General features: G+C 44.1%; 1 protein-coding gene across 54 annotated transcripts in view; it reads left to right on the top strand.

Moving 5' to 3' along the window:
* Positions 1-25,300, top strand: part of Kcnma1 (potassium large conductance calcium-activated channel, subfamily M, alpha member 1) — a 712,823-nt gene that overhangs the window by 611,175 nt on the left and 76,348 nt on the right. For 49 of the 54 annotated variants that reach the window (XM_017315884.2, XM_017315873.2, XM_017315871.2 and 46 more), the window contains 2 exons: positions 7,583-7,676; positions 20,675-20,798. In XM_017315884.2, coding sequence (XP_017171373.1) covers positions 7,583-7,676; positions 20,675-20,798 — 218 coding nt within the window. Of the gene's footprint in view, positions 1-2,928; positions 3,016-7,582; positions 7,677-20,674; positions 20,799-25,300 lie in introns of all 54 variants that reach the window. The other 5 variants (XM_006518599.4, XM_017315880.2, NM_001253372.1 and 2 more) reach the window with 1 other exon arrangement.

Below are 25,300 nucleotides of genomic sequence, written 5' to 3'. Positions count from 1 at the left end.
GTTATGAAGTTGCTCAATATTGATATAGAAGAAAAGATGCTAGGGACAACAGGGAAATAAATGTTGGTGGCTCTGGTCACATGTAATTTTATTTATAGAGACTAAAACTCGAATTTTGTTTTGTTTTGTTCTTGGTATTCTCAGTAGAATCCAGGTCAGCCCCAAACCCTAATCCTCCTGCCTCAGCCTTTGAAGTGCTGAGATTACATACCTTCCCATGCCTCCTAGCTAACACCATTTTAATGTTTTAGGAAATATTAGCCTTATAGCTTTTACCAATCATTAAACAATTGTGGGCTATACAAAAGCACATGGGAGGCCACTGTTGACCCTGGTTATGAAGAGTCATGAGAAGAAGGCAGCTTCTGGTGCCAGGAGCTGAGCAGACTTCATCCATGCTCTAAATGACCTAAAAACACAACCATCGCACAGTAGGGCTTCAAACAAAAAAAAAATCAATTCTACCTTTGGCCTGCAGGCCTTCCCATCTGGTTGGCTTGAGGAAGAATGTGGTGGGGGTGGAGGGTGGGGTGGGGTGGGAGATGGTGATTAGGGTTGAGCTGGGTTTTTTTGAGTTCTGTTTAAGTCCTGCCCTAGTTTGGTTCAAATGAATTAAAAGTGGTCTTCTTGCTCCGGTAGCCCTCTTTAGACTCGCCTAGAATCACTCAGGGATGTTCTTGCATTTCTCATTTCACTTGTATGCTCCTCCCCCAATTCTATTGTTCATGTCTGGGTCTTTTTGCTGAGAGGGTAACACCTAGGATTTTCACCTGAGCCTCCACTGTACTGGAGGCAATAGAGAAGCCTATTCTAAGGTGAAAAAATAAAAAAGAAGGAAAAGGGCCAAAGGCAACTAGATGTCCTAAAGGAGTGCATAGTGATGGGCAAGTACAGCAGGGTCAGAGTTCAGGGAAGATAAATGACCCGAGATTCTAGATGCAATCCAATTGGATGGAATTTGTGGGTACCATGGGAATACACAGTCTATCTAGTTTGATTCTAGAGGAGTCTTTATTCCTATTTATAGAAAGAAATTACAGTGAAGGTCACATGGATCCTGTTAACATATTCATGTAGTTTTTTTTTTCTCTCTCTCGTGTAGGAGCTGAATTCTTCCATTACTCTATATTGATGGACTCAAACTTACATAATTCAGGTTTCCTAGGCATTGAATAGAGCCAGAAATATACCCTGTGATTAACTTCTACATAACCTATTGTTCCTTAAAGTCTCCTTTCCTATTCTTCTATTAGCACTACAAAAGCCAGAAATGGAAAATCACCAACAAACCCTCCCCTTTCTGTCCTACTAGCTCTCCACGGGGCGGGTGCGCCCTGTGCCATGTTAGTACAATATAGCCGCCCATTTTCATTTTATATAATGACAGATTCCTTTAATAACCTACGCCCTCCGAGCTTTACAAATAAATCTGTTTCCTGTTTTTTCAGCTACAGGTTGTGAGATTTCCCAGCTGGATAACGTACAGGAAGACGTGACTGTTCAATTTTAGGGAGTTTTGTATGTTTGAGACAGTATGGTGGTGGGGTAACATCCTTCATCTTGTCATTATTTGTACACTAATATCTTGCCATGATCTTTCACAACCACTTTCCTTGATTGATCTTAGTAAGGGGACTGTGAAGAATTCTTGGATACTATATCCCCTGAATGTCAGATCAGAAATTCTCATCCTAAGGATGACTTCTCTATGTCCCCCACCCTTTGTCTTAGCCATGCTTAGTGCCCAGTCTCATTGATTGACTCATGGCAATTCCTAGCTACAGGCATCATCCTTCATCAACAGGTACTAGCATAGACAGTTATGGTACCCACCCATACTATGGGTTATCTGTCTGGAATTTATTATCATTGCTTTTCAGTCATTTCTAAAGGACCACCACTTCCTGTTACCAGCCTGTGTATATATGACAGGATGCTGGGGGTGGGGGTGGGGCATCCTTCTCTCATTTAGGATCCATTTTCCCCTGGTGTCCACATTATAAAGACCCAAAGTGTTAATTAGTCCAGACTCCTTGATGGAGAACAGGCCTTTACATTTCTCAGGGACTCCAGTCAGTCAAGGACCTTTTGTCCACATGACTCTCTCTGCAGAATGACAATGTCACCGGGACTTCTGTGGTCTGTCTTGGAGGAGAGGAAAGGAAGCATGCTATTATTAACCTTGACAACAGCAATTGTGCGGTCACTGTTTGTCCTCAGTGTTTGCCAGAGAGCAGCTGTAGATCAAACAGGACCACTCTAGAAAGTACTTGTGTCTCTCTGATGGAACTGATGGTACAGATGGCTCAGGGAAACGTGGCACATCACAATCTCCCCCTTTCTAGTGATGCTGGGGCTAGAACCCAGGCCATCACTCATGCTAAGCAAGCACTCTACCTCTGAGCTCTGCCCTGAATGATCCGGCCACACTACTCTTTCTGAGTGTCCAATGCATGACATTTAGATTTAAACCAAGCTGAGCAGTGGTATCAAAACCAAGATGGCTGATCGGGCCTTCCATAGTTTAATACTGAGGGATAAAGACATGAAACATGAACAGTATTGAGCAGGACTTTCTCCAGTACTTTCCAGAAGATAATCTGCCTGATCCTGCTAAGATATTAGTTTTGGGGTATGTGTGTGTGTGCATTGTAGGAGAGAAGAGGAGCTCTATATACTTTTAGAAATTTCTGCATAAAGGAGAATGTCTTCTTTAAGTTTTACATGTCACCCCTCCAGAGAGTATTTTAGATGGACACTTGAGGGGTGGGGGTGGGGAAAATCTGCCATTCAGCCACAAGGGAGAAACTTCCATTCTAACACAAAATGATGGTTGTATTTAATGTTAAAAAACAGTGGGTAACTTTTGTAATGAACAATTTCATTCGGGATTAATTTCAATTTTCTTCTCTCCTTATTGTTTGGCAGTCAAGGTTGAAGCTAGAGCCCGCTATCACAAAGACCCATTTATGCACAAGAATGCGACTCCCAATTCTCCACACGTGCCCAAGCCAGGTGAAGGAGTGCTGGGCTTTGTCCCAGTGTTTAACAGTTGCCTGGTACCCCTCAGCGTTTCACTGTAACACACTAAGCTCAGTTGCAGAAGACAGAGAGCTACTGTGGCTTTCAGCATGCATTTAACTTCTTTGGGCCACAAAATTTGAAAGAGAAAAGCCATTAAAAAAAAAAAAACAACCAAAAAACAAAACCAATGGATGATCATGAAAACAACCCCACTCTCCGACTAGCAGCTTGCACCCTGACTTCAGTAGGAAGCCCCTTCAGTTTGATGCCTTTGTGTTCAATACCACTATGCATGCCATTTATTCTAAGTGACTCCAGTGTGAATATGACATTACTAATGATCTGCTAAGTGTGTGCAGATGTGGGTTACTCCAGATGTGGTCATTAATAACGTAATGGAGATAGCTGTTTGACTCATGTTTATGAGTTGTTACCTTTTATTACTTTTCTGAGTTTATTTGCTTTGAGCTATTTTTTAACTCCAGCCAACAAACTCACCTTTAAATCTCAGAGCTTCATCTCCACCCCACCCCACTCTGCCCTCCTTAATCTCTTGGGGAAAACAGGGAGGAGGGAAAATGCCCGGGGCTGGAGGGGACTGGTGGATTCATTCCATGTAAGTAACAGGCTACTTGGGCAACCTGAAAGTCACAGTCATTACCCACTCCACCTCACGGATCCTTACAAGAAGCGCCAGTGGTCTCTGGCATAATACTTGCAGTCTGGAGAGGAAGACAAAGGCAGGGGTTGCTTTAAAAAAAAATCTTGTAAAATATCTGATCATTTTGAAGTAAGCCCCAGCCCCCGGCCAATGTTTCTGGAAGACGTTGCTTTGCTCTTGCTTAAAAACAGAACGCTGATGTGAAGGAGAGCGAAATGTTGTTACAGATGTTCAGCTCTGCATTAAGGCTGTTGGAATTACCACCACATCTTAAATCAATTCCCAGAGCATTGTCTGGAGGTTATGTCACCGAAATAATGAATCCTCTTTAGTCAAGAAAACGCAAACATGTTAAAACATCATTGTAAGTTTAAATTAAACTCCAGCGCCAACGAGGGGATCTGAAGCCTCATTAGACCTGCCTGACATTTTCCTAACGCTGACTCTTCTCCCCAAACTGTAAAACTGTTAGATTCAGGGCCTATTAGACAAGAGAGCGCTGGGAAGTTACAACAGAACATTAAGTGTTATACTTAGGGATGCGCAAAAACAAGCCCTTGAATTTTACGAGGGCTCAAAGACTTGGGAGAGTTTGGCTCCTATAAAAATTCCACATTAGATTCTCGAACTTGTTTGTGTTTTAAAGAAGCTGGCAAGTCAGGTTTCTTTAAAGGAACACCTCTTCATTCAGCTCGTGTGGAGGCATGGGAAGATGCTAGAAAGGTAGATTGCAATGAGCCAGAAAGCAGGTTAAGTTCAAGCCTGTGACTCTTTGTGCTCCCAAGGCAGTGGCTCGCTGCTGCTTGAACATGTTTGTCTTTCGTGAAAGCGAGTGAGCTTAAGTCTCTCTTTTGTTTTCATTTCTCATGTAGTCATAGAAGCCATGAGATAAGAATTATATCTGAGAGATCAGCTACTTTTCCTAGAACTGCTTTCTGTAAATATGCAGACATTGGTAAAACCCAAAGAGAGGATAATTAAATATATTTTCTGTCCCTCTTTGTAAAGAGAACGTATCCTTGATCTTCCTGTGCGACCTGAGCCATGTGAAATGCTCTCCGTTACGCAGCATTCGTATATTTAAGCCGGGGACATTTTCCATCCCAGCTCTTCAGGGAACAGATTTCCAGGCTCCGAGTAAAGCTTTGAACACAGTTCCATTGAAGTGAACAAATCCCAGTCTAAATGTGCTATGATTATGATGGATGATCTCTCAGACTCACAATGAAAATAAATAGTCTCCTCGCATCGAAGCAGGCATTAGACTCCCTCCACAACGAGGTGTCTCCCCAGAGCTGGCGAACACATATTAACTTGCAGATCTCACATCTGAGGAGCCATGCCAGCCAACAGCAGTGACTGGATAAAAGGGAAATGTGTGCTTAACCAAAGAGGGTACTTTATGAGAGGCCTGGAGCTAATGGGGAAGAAAAAGTTAAGCAAAAGAAGCCAGCAGAACAGCCAGTGTGAGGGACGAATAGAGACCCTTTCCACAATTTGCCACAACCATGGTAATATGCAGGGTTCTCAGGTAAACCCAGCCGTTGTCAACTAGGCTGGATGAAAGACCTTTTGGGATGTTGCACTGTGAGCTCATGAAAGGAAAAGTATAGTTTGTACCTCCCAATAAACATCCTCATGAACTCACATAAAAACTCACTGAAGTGGTGTACTAGCAGCCCCCCAGGTCCCACAGTTGCAGTGCAATGGTGGCCCCACACACTAAAAGATATACCCTTGTATTATGCGAAGGACCAATGTGAGACTTCCTTCTGCAGCCTAAGCCAGAAAAATGCAAAAGTATACCTAGGCACATGTGTGAGCACGTGCACACACACTCACACTTCATCTGGCCTCCAATTGCTTTGGTTGCCTACCTCCTGTCCTCTGAAAGAAAGATGAATTCAGGTCAAACCCAGAGTGCCTGTTTGCCAGCTGAGAGATGCATATCAACCCTAAGTGTTTTTTTTTTTTTTTCAATACCATTTATGTGGCTTGTATTTATTTCCTTTAATCTTTTAAGTGCTGTTTAGTCTCGGTGTGATTTGCTGTGGATACTCATTTCTGATAAGATGTGATATCCTCCCAGCCACATAGTCCCAGCCTGGAGCGCTAAGTGACTGATAGGGTCTCAGCCTGAGTGGAGCCTAGGGTGGGAGGTGGGGGTGGGAGTGTAGTATGGAGCAGGTGGGAGAGAGCCTGGGGTTGGGAGCCTTTGCACAGCCTTTCTGCCTTTCTCACCTTGACACACCATTTTCCCTTTGCCTTGGGTCAGTCAGAATGAGGTAACCCCAAATTGACAGTAGAAAAGCTACTCCTAAGAAGTGGGAGATTCTGGGCTGGTGAGATGGCTCAGTGGGTAAGAGCACCCGACTGCTCTTCCGAAGGTCAGGAGTTCAAATCCCAGCAACCACATGGTGGCTCACAACCATCCATAACAAGATCTGACTCCCTCTTCTGGAGTGTCTGAGGACAGCTACAGTGTATTTACATATAATAAATAAATAAATATTTAAAAAAAAACAAAAGTGGGAGATTCTGAAGCCGATCTGGAGTATGCTTAGATTGTTCGAATACCTGTGGTGCTGTGTGTCCTAACCGCCTATGTTTATTTAGGGTTTTCAGGGAAGCACTGTAAGATGCATGTTCTGTTATGGGTCTTCTGGACAATAGCAAGCAGCTGAGCTGGCCTAGCCACCCTCCCCACCCTCATCTAAGCCTCATACATGTTAACATATACCAAGCTTCTTTTGATGTTGTCGCTACTAATGGTTCTCTTCTTAGCTTTAAGGTAACTTCCATGCATTCCGAGTTTCAGGGCTGTTTCCTCCTAGTCTGTGTGACAATCAACTCTAAGAATCTGAGGATCCTAGATCTCCTTCTCAGCATCACAGCTTTAGCCTGGACTGTGTGGGGGTGGGGAGAGCAGGACTGGAATTTTATGGCACATGCCCCTGGAAGACAGGCTGCGCAAAGATGCTGATTATCCAGCATCTCTCTTTACAAACCAAGCATGGTGCGGGCTAATCCATCTCCAGCAGTTATTAGCGGGTAGCTTTGGACAAGAGCAGCAGACTCTACTGCTCTGTCTTGTCTGTGAGTGAAGCTTCACCTTGCTTAGTGGCCTGTGTGGTTTAGACATTTGGAAAGCAGTCTATGGTTTCCAGCCCCTCCTCTCCACCACCCTCTATCCCCATCCGCCATATCATTAAGAGGCATCATTCAGTAGCCACCTCTTCCTTCATGCCAATGTTCTTCACCAGCACCAAGTACCCTCCCTGGCACAGCGGCAGGGAGGAGAGCTGAGCTGGCCTGGGAACTCTTGAGCCTACATGCACTAGTGTTCCTGGCCCATTGGGAACCATGGGCAACCAAGGCCTGGGATTTCTGCCTTTCCTCAAGATTCTTGCTGTAGGTGCAAGGATTGGGAACCAGTTAAGATGGTTCATTTGGAAAGGCGGCAGGCTGGCATTTAATCTGCTTCCTCAAATACAACGCTGTTTCTGATTTTGGTTACAAGAAAATTCATTTCAATTGTTCAACCAAGCAAAGTATTAACTCTTAACCAAAATTAACTCAAGAATAATGACGTGATTTTTTTGTGTGTAGATAAATCATTATTTCTTACCTTCCTTAATATGCCAGGGCATTTATATATTGTTCTAGTCTGTTTACAGTGCATGCTCAAGGGTTGGAGCATAAAGCAATATTGCTTCAACCTCCTCTCAGCTGGTCTCACTGACTAACGCATCCAGTCTTTGTCATGGGGCCTCTAAAGACAGCCCTGCCTTTCTAGTGAGTGACTGAGCCTTGAATGTGTGTCCTTTGATATCTTGCCTGTGTTTCGCAGTCTGCCCTCAAACTGTTCATAATCTCACAAGCTGCCTGTATTTGCAGTTGAAGATGAGCAGCCGCCAACCCTGTCACCAAAAAAAAAACAACGTAATGGGGGCATGAGGAACTCGCCCAACACCTCCCCGAAGCTGATGAGGTAAGCAGGCCCCCCTCAACCCCGGCATGGTCACTTCCCCAGCTCCTTCACTGGCTTCCCCACCTGCCCAAGCCCAGGCCCAGACCTCCCTCCCTACTCAGCTCCATGGGGGGAGGGGAGCCAGATCGTTAGATGGCTTCTTAAAGGCTGGAGTATTTATTCTGTCAGCTTGTCAGCAGTTAATGATAGAGCTGAAAAAATTCTGTCACGAAAAACAGTTTGAAAAGCTGTTTGAAAAATACATAGGCTTTAAAGTCTTAGCTGTCACCATGTCCTGTCTGTGTGTAGTTACTAAACAGCAGTGGCACTAATGACGCTGGGAGCCAATCAGAGGGACTCTGTGGTTAGTTTGCCTGCGGCAAGACTCTTTCTGCTGGAGTCCCTCTGAGGACTGGTTTCTGTACTTAAGGCCATATGTGAGATGTATCATCACAATAAAAAATGAACCTGAAGATTACCTTCCTTTTATCCTGTCAATGGAAATCAAATTTCTGCTAATTGATTTTGACTGAGAAAAAAAAAAGTTTAATAATCTGTGGGCTTGCCAAAGCAAAGTTCAGAAGCAATCCAGTTCTGCTTAGGTTAAAAGCAATATTAATTATGGAGCTGGGTGTGCTTCTTCCTTCCTCTTTCCTTCCTCCCTCCCTTCCTTCCTTCCTTCCTTCCTTCCTTCCTTCCTTCCTTCCTTCCTTCCTTCCTTCCTTCCTTCCTCCCTCCCTCCCTCCCTCCCTCCCTCCCTTCTTCCCTTCCTCTTTCCTTCCCTCCCTCCCTCTCTCCTTCCCTCCCTCTCTCCCTCCATCCCTCCCTCCCTCCCTCTCTTTATTGATCTATCTTTCCTTCCCTTCCTCCCGCCCCCCAAGACATCATCTAAGAAACAGCGAATGCAACAGAATTTCAATACAACTCTACAGGTTCCTGTTTGGACAAATTCATCTTGTGTCAGCTTTGTTTCTTTGATTGTCTCCCGACACTACCATCTGTTTTCTCAGACATCCTAATTCCCCAACACTATACATGGCAAAGATTTCAGGGCCTGTGAAGGCAGTCCAAAGGGTAAAAGTATTTATCTTACAAATGTAAAGGCATATCTACAATCCATGGGTACTGGGGAGTAGCCAAGTACAGAAACTCATGGGTAATCCTAAAACTGGAGAGAGGGAGACTGGTAGATTCCTGGGGCTTGCATGCCATCCACCCTAGACTACTTGGTTAGTTCTCACTCAGTGAAAGACTGTCTCCAAAGAAAAGATGGAAGGTGCCCAAGGTATGACACTTGAAGTTGTCCTTTGGTCTCCGTGTGTGTGTGTGTGTGTGTGTGTGTGTGTGTGTGTGTGTGTGTGTAAGAGAGAGAGAGAGAGAGAGAGAGAGAGAGAGAGAGAGAGAGAGAGAGAGAGAAATGGGAAGGGGAGGGGGAGAGGAGGAGATGAGGAGGGAGGAAGGGAGGGAGAGAGAGAGAGGGGAAGGGTAAAGGAGGGAGGGAGAGAGAGAGAAAGAGAAGGAGAGGGAGACGGAGAGGTAGAGGAGGGAGAGGGGAGAAGGAGAGGAGAAGGGAGAGGGAGAGGGGGGAGAAGGAGAGGGGAGAAGGGAGAGAGGGGAGAGGGGAGAGAGGGGAGAGGGACGAGAGGGGAGGAGAGGGGAGAGGGAGATTTTAGCACTGTATATCCCAAATGTTCCCTCTTCGGGAACTATGTGCCTCCCTGACATTGTGTGCCTCTTTCCCAGCCATGGACCCTCTCCCTGTGATTACTGGGATGCAGTATTGATTGTTTCTAATTCCCACTTGTCTGCATTCTTGCTTCCCCTGTGTCCACCTGCCTGGGACATGTCTTTCAGTACTGAGGACATGGATCCTCCTGGCCCCTTCCCTCTCTTTTGTCACAAATACACTTTTCCAATCCTGTGAAAAAGGCCTCGGAGTCCTACATCTCTCCTGTGCCGCCTTGCTGGGGCGCCACTGATTTACACGCATGTTTACGTGTTTACAGTTCATGGGAGGGAGGGAGGGAAGGAATAAAAGGCACCAACTGCCAAGCCACTGGGTTTATGACACCAGTTGTCAGCCAAGCATAGAAGTCCTATTTACTCACCTTTAGGTAATCGGCTTATCTAATGCTGAGAGTTTTCTCCATTTAAAGGAGAGAAAAGCCCAAGTGCTTTCTTTTGCCTAAATTTAGAGAAGCAAATAAATAAATAAAGAGGAATCTGAAAAATGTGAAACCTTGGGAGCCAAATTCCCTGTCCCTGTTTGCTATGTAAAGTATGACTCGCCGCTTTGATCTCGAGTAATAATAATTCTGAGGAGTTACACTGTTTTCATATGCTTCAAAGCTGTGTCAAAGTTTTGCTGCTTAAGGGTACTTCTTTATTCTGTTGGCTCTTGGGTACCAAGATGACAGGTCTCCTGTAAGAGGTGGAGGCTTTTTAAAGTTGTAGCCTTCAGCAAAACATCAAATTACCAAATCCAGGGTAACATACTTCTACACAAATGCCTTTTCTGTAGATATATTATACCATATATATTAAATACTTTAGTGTTACGTGCTACATTTTATGTGCAATAGAAAGTGATGGTTGGAGGTAGCCTTGGGGGGACTTTTTTCCATAAGCAGAGAAAGCTAGTGTATACCGTATCAAGTATGGTTTTTACAGGACTTTCTGCCTGAAGGCCTTTGTAAATAAGTAATGATCAACAGATTGGCTGTGGGTTTTTGAAAAGCATGCCCATGTCAGTTTGCATGATGGGGGAGAATTTTCAAAGTGGATCTTGCTTTCATTGCCTGCCTGAGAGGGACTGAGGGAGACAGTCATCCCAGGCCAGAGCTGTCTGCTTCATAGTACATCAGAATAGCTAAATGGGGGTCAGGTGGTGAGCCAAAACTTGCCAAGCTACAGAACTCAGGCTTCTCCTGTTGGTGCCTATGGGCTGCTGATCCTACTAAAGTTACCATCATCTGATGTGCTATCTCACCTATCTACAATGCTCTCCATCATGGCTGAGCTAGGGAACACCATCCACACAAGTGGATGATACTCCTCTTTGACCTTGAATCCTCCCCCCCCCCCTCAGGTGGTTAGCAGTCTTTATCTAATGTCAGAGACACAGGGGCAGGGTCTATGTTGAGTCTTCTCTATTTTCCTTCATTTCCAGCCTAGCAATGGAGGACCCAACCAAAGGACCTTCTGGTTGACCTTGGAATGTATAGCACTGTTAATGAGACTTCCAAATCCTTTTCTTTCAGATCTCTTTTGCTGATTTATACCCAAACCTTCTTTCCTATTTCCTCCTACCTCTTCAAATGCCCCTTTTCTACTCTTCAGGAGATGGGACTCCAAGGTCTTATTCCTTATAACAGCCCCTCCCTGTCCCCAGATCCATAAAGAAGCTAATGACTTGTTTGAAGTGGGCTTTCCAGCATGGTGCCATGCCTCACTTTTGAGCAGAATCAATCATTCCGAGTGTGGGCAGGTTTTAGTGGCCTATGGGTGGTGATATGGACAGCTTGAGAGAGACTCAGAGCCCAGAATGGCCTGAGATGGTCTATAATTTACCACCTTGGCTTCTACAAATAAAACAGCCTCCAGAGTGAGGCCTTTCTCCAAATCATTTGCTGGCAGGAAATGTGGGGATCCTCCACTAATGATCCTGTCTCCTTGTTTGTTCTGGTGTCAGGCTCACCCTGGTGTTTTAGTGGCACTTCATTCCCTGTATGATCACTACATAAATACCCGTGTGTGTGTGTGTGTGTGTGTGTGTGTGTGTGTGTGTGTGTGTGTGTGTGTGACTGGGTATAGAAGTAGTAGAGATTTTTTTGGCACTGTACCCACTGAGAAGTGAGCCACAGTGGTCCCTGAGTCCCTTGCTCTCTCTGACTGTCATCCCTTCTTTGCTGGTTTCTTAACTGAGAGTTACAGAAAGAACTTCTAGTTTTTACCCAGATCACCAAACCTGTTGTCTTGTTCTTCCTCCCTGACGGATTGCTGATTTGTAAATCCCTGGAGGGCAAGAATGTTGTCTCTAATAGCTCAGTCAAAGGTTTTTAATTTGAAGCCTCACAGACCCAATTTCATGAACGCTATCTAGAAAGTTAGGGAGGCAAGCCAACCTGCCCTGTGATGAACAGTTAAAACAGAACAATGTGAAGCTGAACCTACCCCTCCTGCCCACAAGACACACACACACACACACACACACACACACACACACACACACACACACACACACACACACACAGGGACTCTATAGTTGAATCCCCTTCAGTTTTTTCATAGCCATATATAGTGAATTGTGTTCTTTGGCTCATCTCTAGATGGTGATTATCTGTACCTGGGCTCTCACATGTGTTCATAAGTGGAACTCCAGAAAGGCTGTGTGCCTCAGGTGACTGTTCATCTCCCAGATTAATTCTCATCCCGCAAATATTCAATGAGGCCTACTGTGTTTAAAGCATTGTGGGAAGTCTTTGAGCTTGGTGGGGTAGAAGGGAGTCTAGTCTTTAAAATGAGACAGGCAAGCCCATGCCACACAATCAAGTGAGAAGGGTTTATAGTGTCTGGGAACATAGAAGTACTGATGTCCCTCAGTATGGCCAAGGTTGATTTGTGAAAGATGAAGGCGGTCTAGTTTGCCATCACTTACAGGAGATCCTCAACTGATGTTACTATCTCCTTCTGGTTCTCCTGGGCATAAATTTCAGAGTATTATGCATGTAAACTCATTGATGATCATAGCTCTGTGAGCAAGTATAGCTCTCTCATATGGCAGATGAAGAAGCTGGGACATAGAGAGGTGAAGTCTATCACATCTGGGGAAGTCTCATGTCATCAGAAAGATGGAGGAAAAGGTGATGCTTCTCAGACCACTATATATGGCTTAGTATGGCTACAGTGAAGGGTCCATGGAGTAATAGGACAGGAGCTGAAAACGTGTGTATGGTCTGGTCTCCCAGTTATGGACGATCTTGCCTGTTGTAGGCATCAGGAAACTCTTGCAGGTTTTTGAGGGACTGGTTCCCTAAGTTAGGTGTGGGAAGTAATTTTATAAGGGTCACCTTGGAGTCCTCCCTCAGGGCCTTTCTGTGACCATAAATATAGAGTTGTGTAAGAAGGATCCCACCCAAACCCTACCCTCTATTAGAGTTTTCTGGGTATCAAGGGACTCAGAGTTTGCCGTTGAAATGTATATCAGGCCCAAATTAGACATCGTTCCTAAGAAGGTCACATGGCATTGCTAATATCAGTCCTGAGATCTGCAGAGAAGCACAGACATGAGGATTTATGTGTGGTATATGTCAGGTAGACAACTTATACGAAGAAATAGCTCTCACCCAGGCTAGCACAGAAAATGAATGATGCCCAAAACAGAGGCACTGGACACTTTGAGGAGCGCTTCATGCCATGAGACTCAGGAATCTTAAGACCTCAGTTTCCTAAGAGGGAAGGGACTATGATGTGAAGGAACACATTATCCCTCTTGGGCACTGACTGATCATTAGGTGAAATGAACTCATCTACTCGTTAAATCATATCTCTTCTCTTTTGACTCATACCTTTCATGGGGACCTTTTGTTATATTTTCTCACATCAGACCCTGCCACTGTGACAGATTCTAATAATAGGAAATGGTAGAATGGCCTAGAGCCCACTCAGGGTTGGGGACAGAATGCCACCCTCCTAATTTTTCCACTGGGCAGAAAAAGAAGGAAGGCAGCGACAGGTTAGCTAAATAAATTCTTGCCCTAATGCACAAACTAACAGCATGTGACAGTCCCCCATGGGACCAGAGAAAAATAAATCATGGGTGTCATGAGTCCAAGGTTTGGATGAACTTGACACAGGAATCAGAACAAGTTAGTGCTTAGCAGAAGGTCATTATTCTGTTCTGTCACTTAAGGGGTTATAGAGCCAAGGACCATGTACATTCTCCTGAGCCATTTCCTCAGGGTAAAGGTGGTAACTTCCATTTTTCTCTGAAGATGATGTGTAGCAAGTGATGCTGTATTAGATAGAAATGGGAAACGCCAATGCAATTAGAACCAGAGGACCTGAGAGGGTCCCATGTTGCCCCAGAGTGACTAGAGCCTGGTATGAACGTTTTCTATAGATGGCTCTGTGATTGTCAATCTGGCAGAAGACAGTGGCTGGGTCCTAGAAAAGCCACATCCCAGAGACAATGATGGCGGTTAAAGAGTTAGATGCAGAGTTGACAGATTCTGTCAGATGCCAGACTACACAAAGCAGGATCCGCACAACAGAACTGAAAATGTTAATTTCAGAGAGCTAAAAGGCACTCAGGAATGGTGGCTAGAACCTTCCTACTAGAACCAGAACCATGAGAGAAACTTGAAGTGATATGCTCTATCTTTCAGAAGTATTCATATTTTATACTGGAGTTCTAAGTTTCTTCCTTAATAACATCTGTCTGGACCACTAAGAACATTATACCTAATTCCTCACTGCTACGTAGTTAGGGCAGCTAGCTCCAGGCAAACTCCAGGCAGCCTTGATTGCTTAAAGACATACTTTATAGTCTCTTCCCACCATGATGTCTTTCTTAATGGCATATACTCTGTGTTAACTCAAATACACTGTCTCTGTGTATAAATGATTAGAAGAGCCCAGACCAAGTTATCATAAGATAACAAAAGAAGCAGGCTCTTGCTAAGCATAGATACTGGAAGCATGCTGGGTGCTGGGTGTAGTGATGCTCAGAGGGCAGAACACTTTGAATGGTTCTTGTAAATTTGATTGCTTATTGTGTCCTCTGCTGGTTGCTGAAAATGCATTGGGCTAGGGGTAGGGGTGCAAGATCCTGGTCCTGTAAAAGTTTAGCATCTAATGAGGCAGTCACAAAGCCCTTTTCTCTGAATGAACAACTCACACCTCTGTAGGGAGAGACTCACACAACTCACTGAAGCTGAGGAAGAACATTTGAACCAGAAGATGAAGTCTAGGAAACACCCTGTAGTTCCACAATCATACCACAAATGCATCTGCCATTTAGATGGAAAGGTTGTGGGGGCACTGTGTTCACATTTTACCCTGATGCCCATTTCTCGGAGCTCACTGCAGGATGGGTTGGCCTCTATCTGGGAGGGATGCTTGTGGTGATGGAAAAGGCCTAACCATGTGATGAAGCCTTAGGTCCTAAAAGGTGAAGCAGGGAGAAGGGTAAAATTCTGAAACTATGTAGTAACAACTTCCTTCTTTCAGGAATTTCTTGGGTTCCACGTGTTTTAATGTGAGCTTCTGAAGTCCAGTGTTGAACTCAAAGCCATACAGTAAACTGGGTTTTGCTGCCTTTGGCTGTAAGCGGAACTCTCCTCTTTAAAATATAATTCGACTTCCTCACAGCAGGTTTGCCTAGCAAAGGGATTTGCGGTTTAGCTTTAGGCTCTTGTCTTCAAGGCAAAGCTTTCTGTGTTTCTGCTGTGGCAGGGCATTTAGTTCACTTCCTGAGATTAATTGATGGCAAGTGGCCTTCCTTGCTCTGCACACCCTCAAAACAAAGATCTTTTATTCTCCTCTTGAAGTCAGGCATGCTTAATTTCTAGCTGTGGACATTGGAGGAGGTAGGAATTGAGAGGTGAGGAGCAAAGAGGGGGGGAGATGCCTAACTCACTGGGACTGCTGTGTTAGAAGTAGTGGGCATTCCTAAACCAGCCTTCAGATCTTTGGCACATGACAAAGTCTCACACAAGCCTTAATTGATTTTTGAGCCACTCCTAAGCACATTGTCTTGACAAGGGGCTCGCCGGGATAATTTTCTACTGAGCATTCATGCAAGCTGTGCACTTCATACATACCCTTGATGCTGTTTGCCCTCTCTTTACAGCTTAGGGCATTGTGACTTGGGCTGCAGGGGAGAGGGAACAAGACACAGCTGCCTCCTGCTGGAGAGGGGGGACTTAGGGGAAGGGGGGGACTTAGGGGAGAGGGGACGAACAGTACCGGCTTCTGGTCAGTCAGTCTTTCAAAGGATAATCCCGCTGCACCACTGGAGCTATTCTACCACCCCCTCTTCTCACAAGCACACACTGTTTCCCATCCACACACATGGGCTATTAATAACCAAAAATGCCTATGAGTATTAGTATGATGGTCAAATGACAAACAGTGGGGGGGGGGAGGCATTTTAACATGGTAACATTTATAAGATTTCAACTTATGGGAACTCTTTGTCATGGCAGTAGGAGAGCCGACAGAGTGTCCTGTGTCTTTCTGGCTGGCCTTCTCCACTTTGCCTTCTTCCTTTGACCATAATCCGAGCCACCAAAGCAGGACTGGATTCTAAGCCAGCCATAAAGAACAGTAGGGAAGGGAGCAGTAAACACTTGGTGAAGACAGGTCTGCCGAGCTCCGGGCTGTATGCATGATGCGCCTTTCCTTGTATACTCCCTAAATTGATTCTATTTGATAATGATTGTACTTTACATTTCCATTTTACAGATTGAGAAGCTGAGGCAGGGTACAGCTTGCCAAGTATGAGGCAAACTAAGATTTGAAGACAGATTTGCCTCTGGGGCTAGAGTCCCCAACCCACCATGTGAATTGCTTTGGAGGAAATAGGGGTAGTTTCTTGCCTTAAATAGTATTGGGAAAACAATACTCTCAGTTGATAAGACTGACTGGCTGGTGACTAGTTTCATCTTTCCTCTGGGTTAGGCTGTCAACTGTATTCAGTGCAGGTTAAAGTTCAGTAAACATACCACTCAAGAGAGCCCTGTAATCGACAGTAGGAAATTCCTTTCCCTAAGTTCTGGAGGCTAAAAGTTCAAGGTGGAGACTTCAGCAGGACTGGTTATTTCTAAGGGGGAAGAACTGTTTTAGCATCTCTTTCCAACCTGCAGATCTTTTTTTCCTCCCATGATGTTACTGTGAATCTTGTTCTATCAACTTCAGAGTCCAGATTTCCATCCTGTATATGGAAAGTCAAAACGGGACCCACCTCAGGGATCTTAGTTTTATAAATAGCACAGCTCAAAATATGATTATGTTCTGGGGTAGGCAGGGGGAAGATCTCAGCATGCAGATTGCACAGCTGGGCCCCCAACAGTGAAGCAACAGCTATAGCTGTCGCCCAGCACATATGCTTTCTGTCCCTTTAAAACACAACAAGAACCCTGGCAAGTCATAAGTGGCACGTGGGCATTGAATTTCATAGGGAACATCTTAGGAGAGTTATGGAATGACATGTGAGTAGAAGAAATAGCCAGTCACTACATGAAAGGGACTAGTATTTAGTGATGCTCAGCAGCTCCACTAGGTCTTAAAGAGCTCACTGGAGGCCTTTGCAAGCTGGAGATATCGGAATGCCCTGCACAGAGACTTCCCATGATCCTCCCCTCATGCATAGCAACCTGCCTGCTTCCTCCTGATTCCCTTGGACCACACTAGTGTTGAGCGTTATGCTCCATGACAAACACATGGAGCTTTTTCTAGAAGGACAACTTGGAAAATTCTTGATTTAAGAGGTGGAAATCCCTGGAGACACCCACTCCTTCTCTTCCCACCCGTGCCAGGGGTCTCATGGCAGGCATACACCAGTGAAAGACACTCGAAATTGCTACAGGAACTGACATGGTGAAGAAATCCATCATGGCTGGCCCAAAGTAATCACGTAGTCTGATGTCGCTGGGAAAAGTCACACTCTGAGCACCACCAGCCCCTCACAGCAGAATCTAGTGAGCATGACCTTTAATGGACCTGTAAGTCTGTTAGTCTTCAATGCTCTTCACCCTACCCCACCCTCCAACAACTGTTCCTTACCTAGCCACTACCTTCTAGCCTTTCACAGCCTGGCACTGAGCCAATCCTTTCCAGATCCTTCTAGCTACTTCTCTTCCCAAGGAGGACCCACTGCTTCAAACCTGAAGGTCCTCTAGGCCCACCAGCATTTGTAGTTAAATTACCACTAATAGTGCTATCTCTTGTACCTTACTCAAAAAAAATAATAATTAAAAAAAAACAAAACACCCAAACCTCATTTTCTATCTTATATGACATTTTTCATTTCGGGAAGCATGGTGTCGAATCTACCTGCTGTCATGCATTCGTTAGTCTGTTGTTCGTATGAGTCAGTGGGCTCATCCTCTATTGACTGCCAGTACATATCTACGAAGCTCTCATACAACTGCACTGAGGTTTCTGTGCCTTAGGTCAAGCAACAGGACACTGGACATTTCCAGTCATCTCTGTTGGGAACCATTTTGTGGCTACTTAAACCTCACTTCTTGAGTGGATTCTAACAGCTGTTGGTAGAACAACACAGAAATGCTTATCTTTCTCAGCCTACCAGTTATTCCCATGGTCCTCCTCTCAATAGGCCAACTGTTGCTGGCTTTCCCATCAACCCTTCCCAGACGCCACGCCAGCCAATGGGGAATAAGCATGTTCTTTCTGGAAGCCTTCACATTGTCCTGCATATGATAGGTATCTGTTAGAGCATGCACATGCTAGTGTGCCGTGACCTTTGAGCTATATTTTCTTTTTTCTGCTACATGTGAATCTCTATTTGACATCACTACACCTTCCTTTCCTGGCTAAGAACAGAGTTTATTGATAACTCATGTTGATTGATTACTGATTAAAGAAACCAAAGTTGGAGATTCGGGTGCCACATCTGGTCTGTAAAGTAAATATCTGCGTTCAGGGAAATTTTCTGTGTTTCTCAGGTCAGACCCTTCTGGGGAAATCCTAGATGATGTATATTTAAATCATCTAGGCCTGACTCAGTGACCCATGTGGAGGGCAGAATATCTGTGGAACTCCTCTGAGATTGGCTGCATGACTTGACATGTTAGAGCACAAACCATGTCTCCAGTCCCTAGAGTTATATATAGCTGCTCTCCCTGAACTCCAGTCTTAGTTAGTTTATAATTAACACTCACTGCCACTTTTTCCCTTCATAATAATGGAAAAGATAGATGGGACCATCTATCTTTCTTTTAGGCCACTCTTACTACATCTTTCTGACCAAAGAACAAGGGCAAGAGAATTTAAACTTGACTCTGTCTTCAGGGCAGGTCTAAGATTCTCTTGTATCCCAAAACATGTTCTTCAAGGTTTGAAAGAGACTCTCCAGCTCCTTCTCTAGAGTAGCTTTGTCCACCTACCTAAGACAGATGTTGAATAGAGAACCGTCAAAGATTTCTCAAAGTTGAATAAGAAAAGCTCTCATTTACTAAAGTGTGTGTGTGTGTGTGTGTGTGAAGGCAACCACAGAGGGTCAGTTCTCTTTATACACCTTACTTGGCTTCTAGGGATCACACTCAAATGTCAAATGCTTGCACAGGAAGCACCTTTGCCCACGGATCCATCTCAGTGACCCTGATTTTGGCACATTTGGCCTCGGCTTTATATGTGAGAGGTGTCCTGGTAGCTTACAGCACCTTAAGACCTGTCAACAGCCGGGCTACTGAGATGCTACTCTGAATTGGGTTGTCCTGACTCTTTAAAGATCAGCTGTGACAGTTGCTGCAGTAATCTAGCATGCTCCTTGAAGATGACACCACAGGATCACATCACAAGGTATTCATCATTTGCTGTGGCCTCAAAGCAAATTGCCGAGAATAAAAACACTCAGTGAGTTTGCTGTCTTCTCCATGTGTGGAAGGCATAATAGACAGGTCATGCTAGATGTCCAAAAGCTTAGTACTTTAAAAAAATTGCTGCCTTAGTCTCTATAGTCAGAACAAAAAAAATGAGAAATATTAGGTATTTCTCAGGGAAAAACATTAGTACATAAATAAAGATTATCCTTTAAATATCTGGAATAGATCATTTTAAAGGTAACATCACTTCACTATACAATATTGAAATTTAAATCTATTTCTATTTTTGGTCTGTCTTGGTCGACAGTTTGCTTAAGGAAATTAATTTTGCTGCAAGATAGGTCTGCCTGGGATATCTTAATTGTACATGGTCCTTGTTGTAGAAGCCAATGAGGGCTTCCAACATACTCACATGCTGACAATATCAGATATAGAGTCTCAGACAATGAGTATAAGTTGGTCTGTAAGGCTTGTTTCTTATACCATGGGCATCGTAGAGTTGCCTGATTTTATTATAATTCCTTGGGTTGTCAGTTAGACCCTGACATCCCACTGAAGGGAAGACTTCTATGCAGCCATACTTCCAGTGGGTGTAGCCTTGAGAATTTCAAACAAGTTTATTAAGATGCATATGAGCTGGAGGCTCTCATCCAGAGAATACCATGTTGGGAAATGAAGGTGGAGATGAGGGGCCTGTCACTGGACTGTTAAGCACAAATACAGTTGTCAAGGCGAGGAGAGAGGGTGTTGTTTAGTATTGAAATCATGTATTCCAGATGTGGACATTTGGTAGTCAATCTGCTCTGAAGTGACACGCTGCTGAATCTTTAAAGGGCTTCATCCAGGGAGAGCAAAATCTGATTGGGCAAATTGCTAAAATATTTAAAGTGCAGCCTGTTAAAGCTTTTACTGCGAAGAGCATCGCGTCAGAAGTTGTAGTCAGAAAGAGCAAGTAATTGGCTTTCCATCCTGATGCCAGTCAGCCAGCATGAGGCTCTATTCCTATTCCTCCCTCTTCATTGCCAATGCTAATAGCAATCCTTTGGTGTGTGTGTGTGTGTGTGTGTGTGTGTGTGTGTGTGTGTTTGTGTGTGTGTGTGTGTGTATGCTGGGGAAACTGGATAGTTGGTAAAATGAGACAACAATGAATGAGATAGTCATAAAAAAGGAAGCTGAAATGTATTTATGTATACAAAATAGCATGAAGCCCATTTGCAAAATGGGCAGGGAAAAAAGCAGAATTACTACCTGACAAAGTCAAGTGCCCTTCCAGAGGGGTCCATGGACAGCTGCCTTTCAAGGGATATTCTCTGCAGGAGAGGAGATGGCCATTGGTGACATCCACTTTCTCAGCGTCTGTCATCTCCTCTGAGATGTGACTCTGGGGGACCCTTTGCATTTATAATTTATCACATTTTCCACTTAGGTTTTCCTGCCTTTTCTCCCCAGGCATGACCCCTTGTTAATTCCTGGCAATGATCAGATTGACAACATGGACTCCAATGTGAAAAAGTACGACTCCACTGGAATGTTTCACTGGTGTGCACCCAAGGAGATTGAGAAAGTCATCTTGGTGAGTGAGGAACCATGATGTCGACGTCTGTCTCCTCTGCCTGGCATGAGGAGTTTGCTCAGAGTGCAGATTTCCTTAACTGAATAGTAGAGGACACTGTCACTTGCACCAGAGGCTGAAGCGGAGAGATCTCTGATCAGAACATGAATTTAGGGCAGAGTTGTTTTCTTTTTCCTCCCAAGAGCAGAACTTCCAATCTCTGCATTTTTATCAGAACAATAGTGGTGATTATGTGTATGACAAGTTATCATGGGAGATAGAATACACATCTTCCTGATCCTCATATGGCTCTGGGAGCAGAGCCTGGTCCTGTCATCTGATAGTTGCATGGCCTTAGGCCAGTTCTTGAACTCTGCATTTTAATTATCTCATCTGTAAGAAGATAGGATGAGAATGACCCCAGCTTATGTAAGATTGTGGTGCAAATCTAATCTCTCTGTCCTCAGAGGCACCTTTCTTTTACCTGCTGTTATTATCATGATTATTTGTAAATACCATGAAGAAATAGGAGTTATTGCTGGGATTGTTATCTTTTGTAATTTTGTTTCATTTTGTTTTGTAACATGTTTGTATTCATGGGCTTGTAGTACCGCATCCAGCCTTTTCTTTTTACCGGGGGTAACAGGAATCAAACTCAGGCCTTCATGCTTATATGGCAAGCACTTTATCAACTAAACCATCTCTCCAGACCTCCAGTAGTGTTTCCTCCCCTAACTAACTTGTTTTCGGTCCTTCTTAACACATGATGCAGACAGGCAAGTGCATTTGCTGAGCGTGACATTGCAAGACTGTGGTCCGTTGTCATGGTGCAGCTCAGATGGTTGCTTCAAGGGAAGGCTTTAGGGATACCTTTAGAAATAGCAGGTTTCTCTGCTCTGGCACAGGAAAGCTAGCCCAGACAACAATCCATTCCACTGTCTGCCTTTGTCCTGTTAACAGCTTTAGGGTTTATGCCTACACTGGCATCCCTAGAATTTATTGTCTTGCTAATCCCTGAAATGTGGGTTAATAGTCAGGAAGGCTGGCCAGACTGGATTCTTCTCCCTTGTGCCTCTAATCCCCAGATGGCTGTGGGCCTTCTCCATTTTCAGGTAGGGAAATTCTATCATTTTCTATTTCAGGGCCACCTTTCCTTTAACAAGGACTTTTCCAGATCCTCAGAGTGGTTCTATATGTTAAGCCACTAGATTTCTCCACTCCACTATGCTTTAAATAGTGTGTGTGTGTGATTTCAAATTAATTATAAATTAGCATTATGAGCCAATAGAGGATTGTGCTGGAAGCTATCTCAGTTTGCAAAAACTGCAGACACAAAGTTAAAATGCTCAGCCAACAGTCTTTATGTGATTTGCCAGGAGGTGAGATGGTTCTAACCGCTTATACACTCTGTGATTGGTTACCAGTGGCTTGCTCACATCTGAATAATCTACATAGAGTGTAGTGTGATATGTGATCATTATCCCTTTTTAGAAGAAAGGAATTTAGGAATATGAGTTCATCTGTTCAAACAGCATCAGTTAAGGAAACATTTATAGTAAACACACTATGGGTTAGGTACTGTTCTTGTTCTGAGACATGACGCACAGGGCTGGATTCTAGTAGGCCAAAGGGAAGGCCAGTGGGGTGGTGAATGAGTCTGTGAGAACAATTTAGATATGAATGAAGGGCATGATCCTGGGAAGGACAGAGTCTAGAGGTACTACTGAGGCAACAGGATCGCAGGAGACCTCTCTGCAGTAATGAATAGATGGAATTTTTATTCAGTGCATAGAGGAGAAAAATGGAGGGCTGGAGGGCAGAGATGTGGAAGCACCTGTGAAAGATGCTTATGGAATCGATCTATTCACTGAGGGCTTTGGATGATTTGGAAATGGAAGAGACAGTGCTCTAATTGAAAAGGAGATAAAAAAATTGAACCCTGAAATAATCTTTTTGATGCTAAGTGGTGTGAGATACAAAGTCCGCTTCAGATCCATGGAATAAGCACCAGTCTGGCTTTAAGATAGCCAGCGAGTCCCATCAAGTCCAGATAGGTTCTGATTAGGAGGGCCTCAAGGGTGTATGGGGAAACTCTTGAAGGGATTTTCTCTTGGGTCTTAATCATAGGCAAGTCAGGCTCTCCAAGTTTGAGGTACAGGACTGGAACTTTACACACTTCTCTAGGGGATGTACCTGTGGCATCATTGAGAACTGGTATTTGCCCCAGATCTAAGCTCCCGAGGTTAGCTTCTGTGCCTGAACCATTCTGCCAACTAGTATCTAGCTAATTTTTGGATCCTTTGATTTCAAGTTTCCATCCTCCACCCCTTTTGTACTTCTCTGCTGAGGGGAACCAGATTCTTAGGTGACCAGGCCAATTGAAAATATTAAGGAGCCCCACTCATAACACCTCTCTGCTTCTGGCTCCAGCCACTAGTACTTCTGTGAGGCCAAAGAACTAACTTCAGGTCTTCCCCACAAAGTGGCAAGAAGTGATGGGAGCTCTTGGGGAGCCTCTTGGGTCACCTTTTGTGACACGTTTCTTCCAGCGCGTGTCTCAAGCTTCCTTAGACTCTGGGAAATCAGCAATGATGATAGGTTCTTCTTTATTCGAGAAATGAAAGCTAGCTTCCTCCTCTCCTGGTTTTTTCTTTTTTTTTTTTTTAAATAACCCTGACAATATTGTGAATATTGGCGTTTAAGCAATCAATACACTGGTCAGTGCTAAGGATTAACTCAAGCAGAAGCTGGTATGTCCAGTGGCCATTAATATGCCTCTGCCAAAGCATTGTAACCCACTCGGGACCTTATGAGCATGTGCTAAGGAACGGGAAAGATGGCAGGCAGGGTGAAGGTGTTGACAGAGGAGAAACAAAGAACGAGCCCAACCCTGACCTCACCCTGTTGTCCTTTTCACTTGTATAATGAGCAAACGGCCAGTGATGGGCAGATAGCCATTTGCATTCTGGGTAACTGGGGTCTTCCCCTACATAGGAGTATTCCTTCCTTTGTCATCTTCATGGATACAGGTCTGGGGCTGGGAAAAGACATTAGTCTGTGTCTTTATTGATTGGCTGCTAGACCCTTATCATGACTATTTGTGGGTTTTTATATGAGGCGAGCCCTTCCAAAAATAATCCAGGAAACCCTAAAGTCTGAACACAGGGTCAACATGCTTTTTCTGTAGAAGGAAATATTGAGTGATTTAAGTCTCAGAAGCCATATGATCTCTGTCTCAACTGACAACTCTTGTTTTCCATTAAAGCAACCATGGAAAATACCTAAATATTATGAATTGGCTGTGTCTCAATAAAACTTTATTGGAATGTGAATTTTATATGATCATCATTCATAGTGACATTTCTAATGTTGATTTACTTTTTAGCCATTGTAAATTTTAAGAACCAGTTTTAACTCAGTGGACATATAGAAGCTTGTAGGTTTGTATCATCAGATTGAGGCTACAGACCACAGCAGCCAGCCTATGGTTTCAGATATCACATTCGATCTACTGAGACAGTGAGGGGTATGCCACCTTACTGAAATATCTAAAAAGAGCACCTCAAATTTCACCTGAGACCAACTAATAATCATCTTAGCAAAAGGGCCTAAAGGGATCTCATTTTATCATCCATTTTTCTCTTTCTCTCTCCCTTCCTTCCTTCCTTCCTTCCTTCCTTCCTTCCTTCCTTCCTTCCTTCCTTCCTTCCTTTCTTTCTTTCTTCCTTATCTCTCTCTCTCTCTCTCTCCCCCTTTCTTTCTGTTTTTGTTGTTTTGTTTTGTTTTGGAGACAGGGTTTCTCTGTGTAGTCCTGACTGTCCTGGAACTCACTCTCTAGACCAGGCTGTCCTCCAACTCAGAGATCTACCTGCTTCTGCCTCCAAGTGCTGAGATTAAATGATTTATCACCCATATTTATTTATTTATTTATTTATTTATTTATTTATTTATTTATTTATTTATTTATTTATTTAGGTTTTTCAATACAGGGTTTTTCTGTACAGCCCTGGCTGTCCTGGAACTCACTTTGTAGACCAGGCTGGTCTCGAACTCAGAACCTCTGCCTCTGCCTCTGCCTCTGCCTCTGCCTCTGCCTCTGCCTCTGCCTCTGCCTCTGCCTCTGCCTCTGCCTCTGCCTCTGCCTCTGCCTCTGCCTCTGCCTCTGCCTCTGCCTCTGCCTCTGCCTCTGCCTCTGCCTCTGCCTCTGCCTCTGCCTCTGCCTCTGCCTCTGCCTCCGGAGTGCTGGGATTAAAGGAGTGTGCACGCCACCACGCCCAGCCTTATCACCCATTTTTATGGCCACTAAGACTTCCTTTTTTTCCACATACCTAAACATCCCCCTTTTTTGTCTTTGTTCTCCTAAAGATTCCTACCTCCTGTCTCCTGTTCACAGGTCTACATGGTATATCCTTCTTAAACCTATTGTTCTAGAAGGTAGTACTGTGTGAATATATGCTTACAGGAATTTATGATATAAATAGAATATATGCCCCTGTATATATTACAGGCATTAGAGAGTATAT

Source organism: Mus musculus, chromosome 14 (genome assembly GCF_000001635.26).
Source record: "Mus musculus strain C57BL/6J chromosome 14, GRCm38.p6 C57BL/6J".
Lineage (NCBI taxonomy): Eukaryota > Metazoa > Chordata > Mammalia > Rodentia > Muridae > Mus > Mus musculus.
Note: the sequence above shows the minus strand (reverse complement) of the source record. Positions and strands in the feature narration are given on the sequence as shown.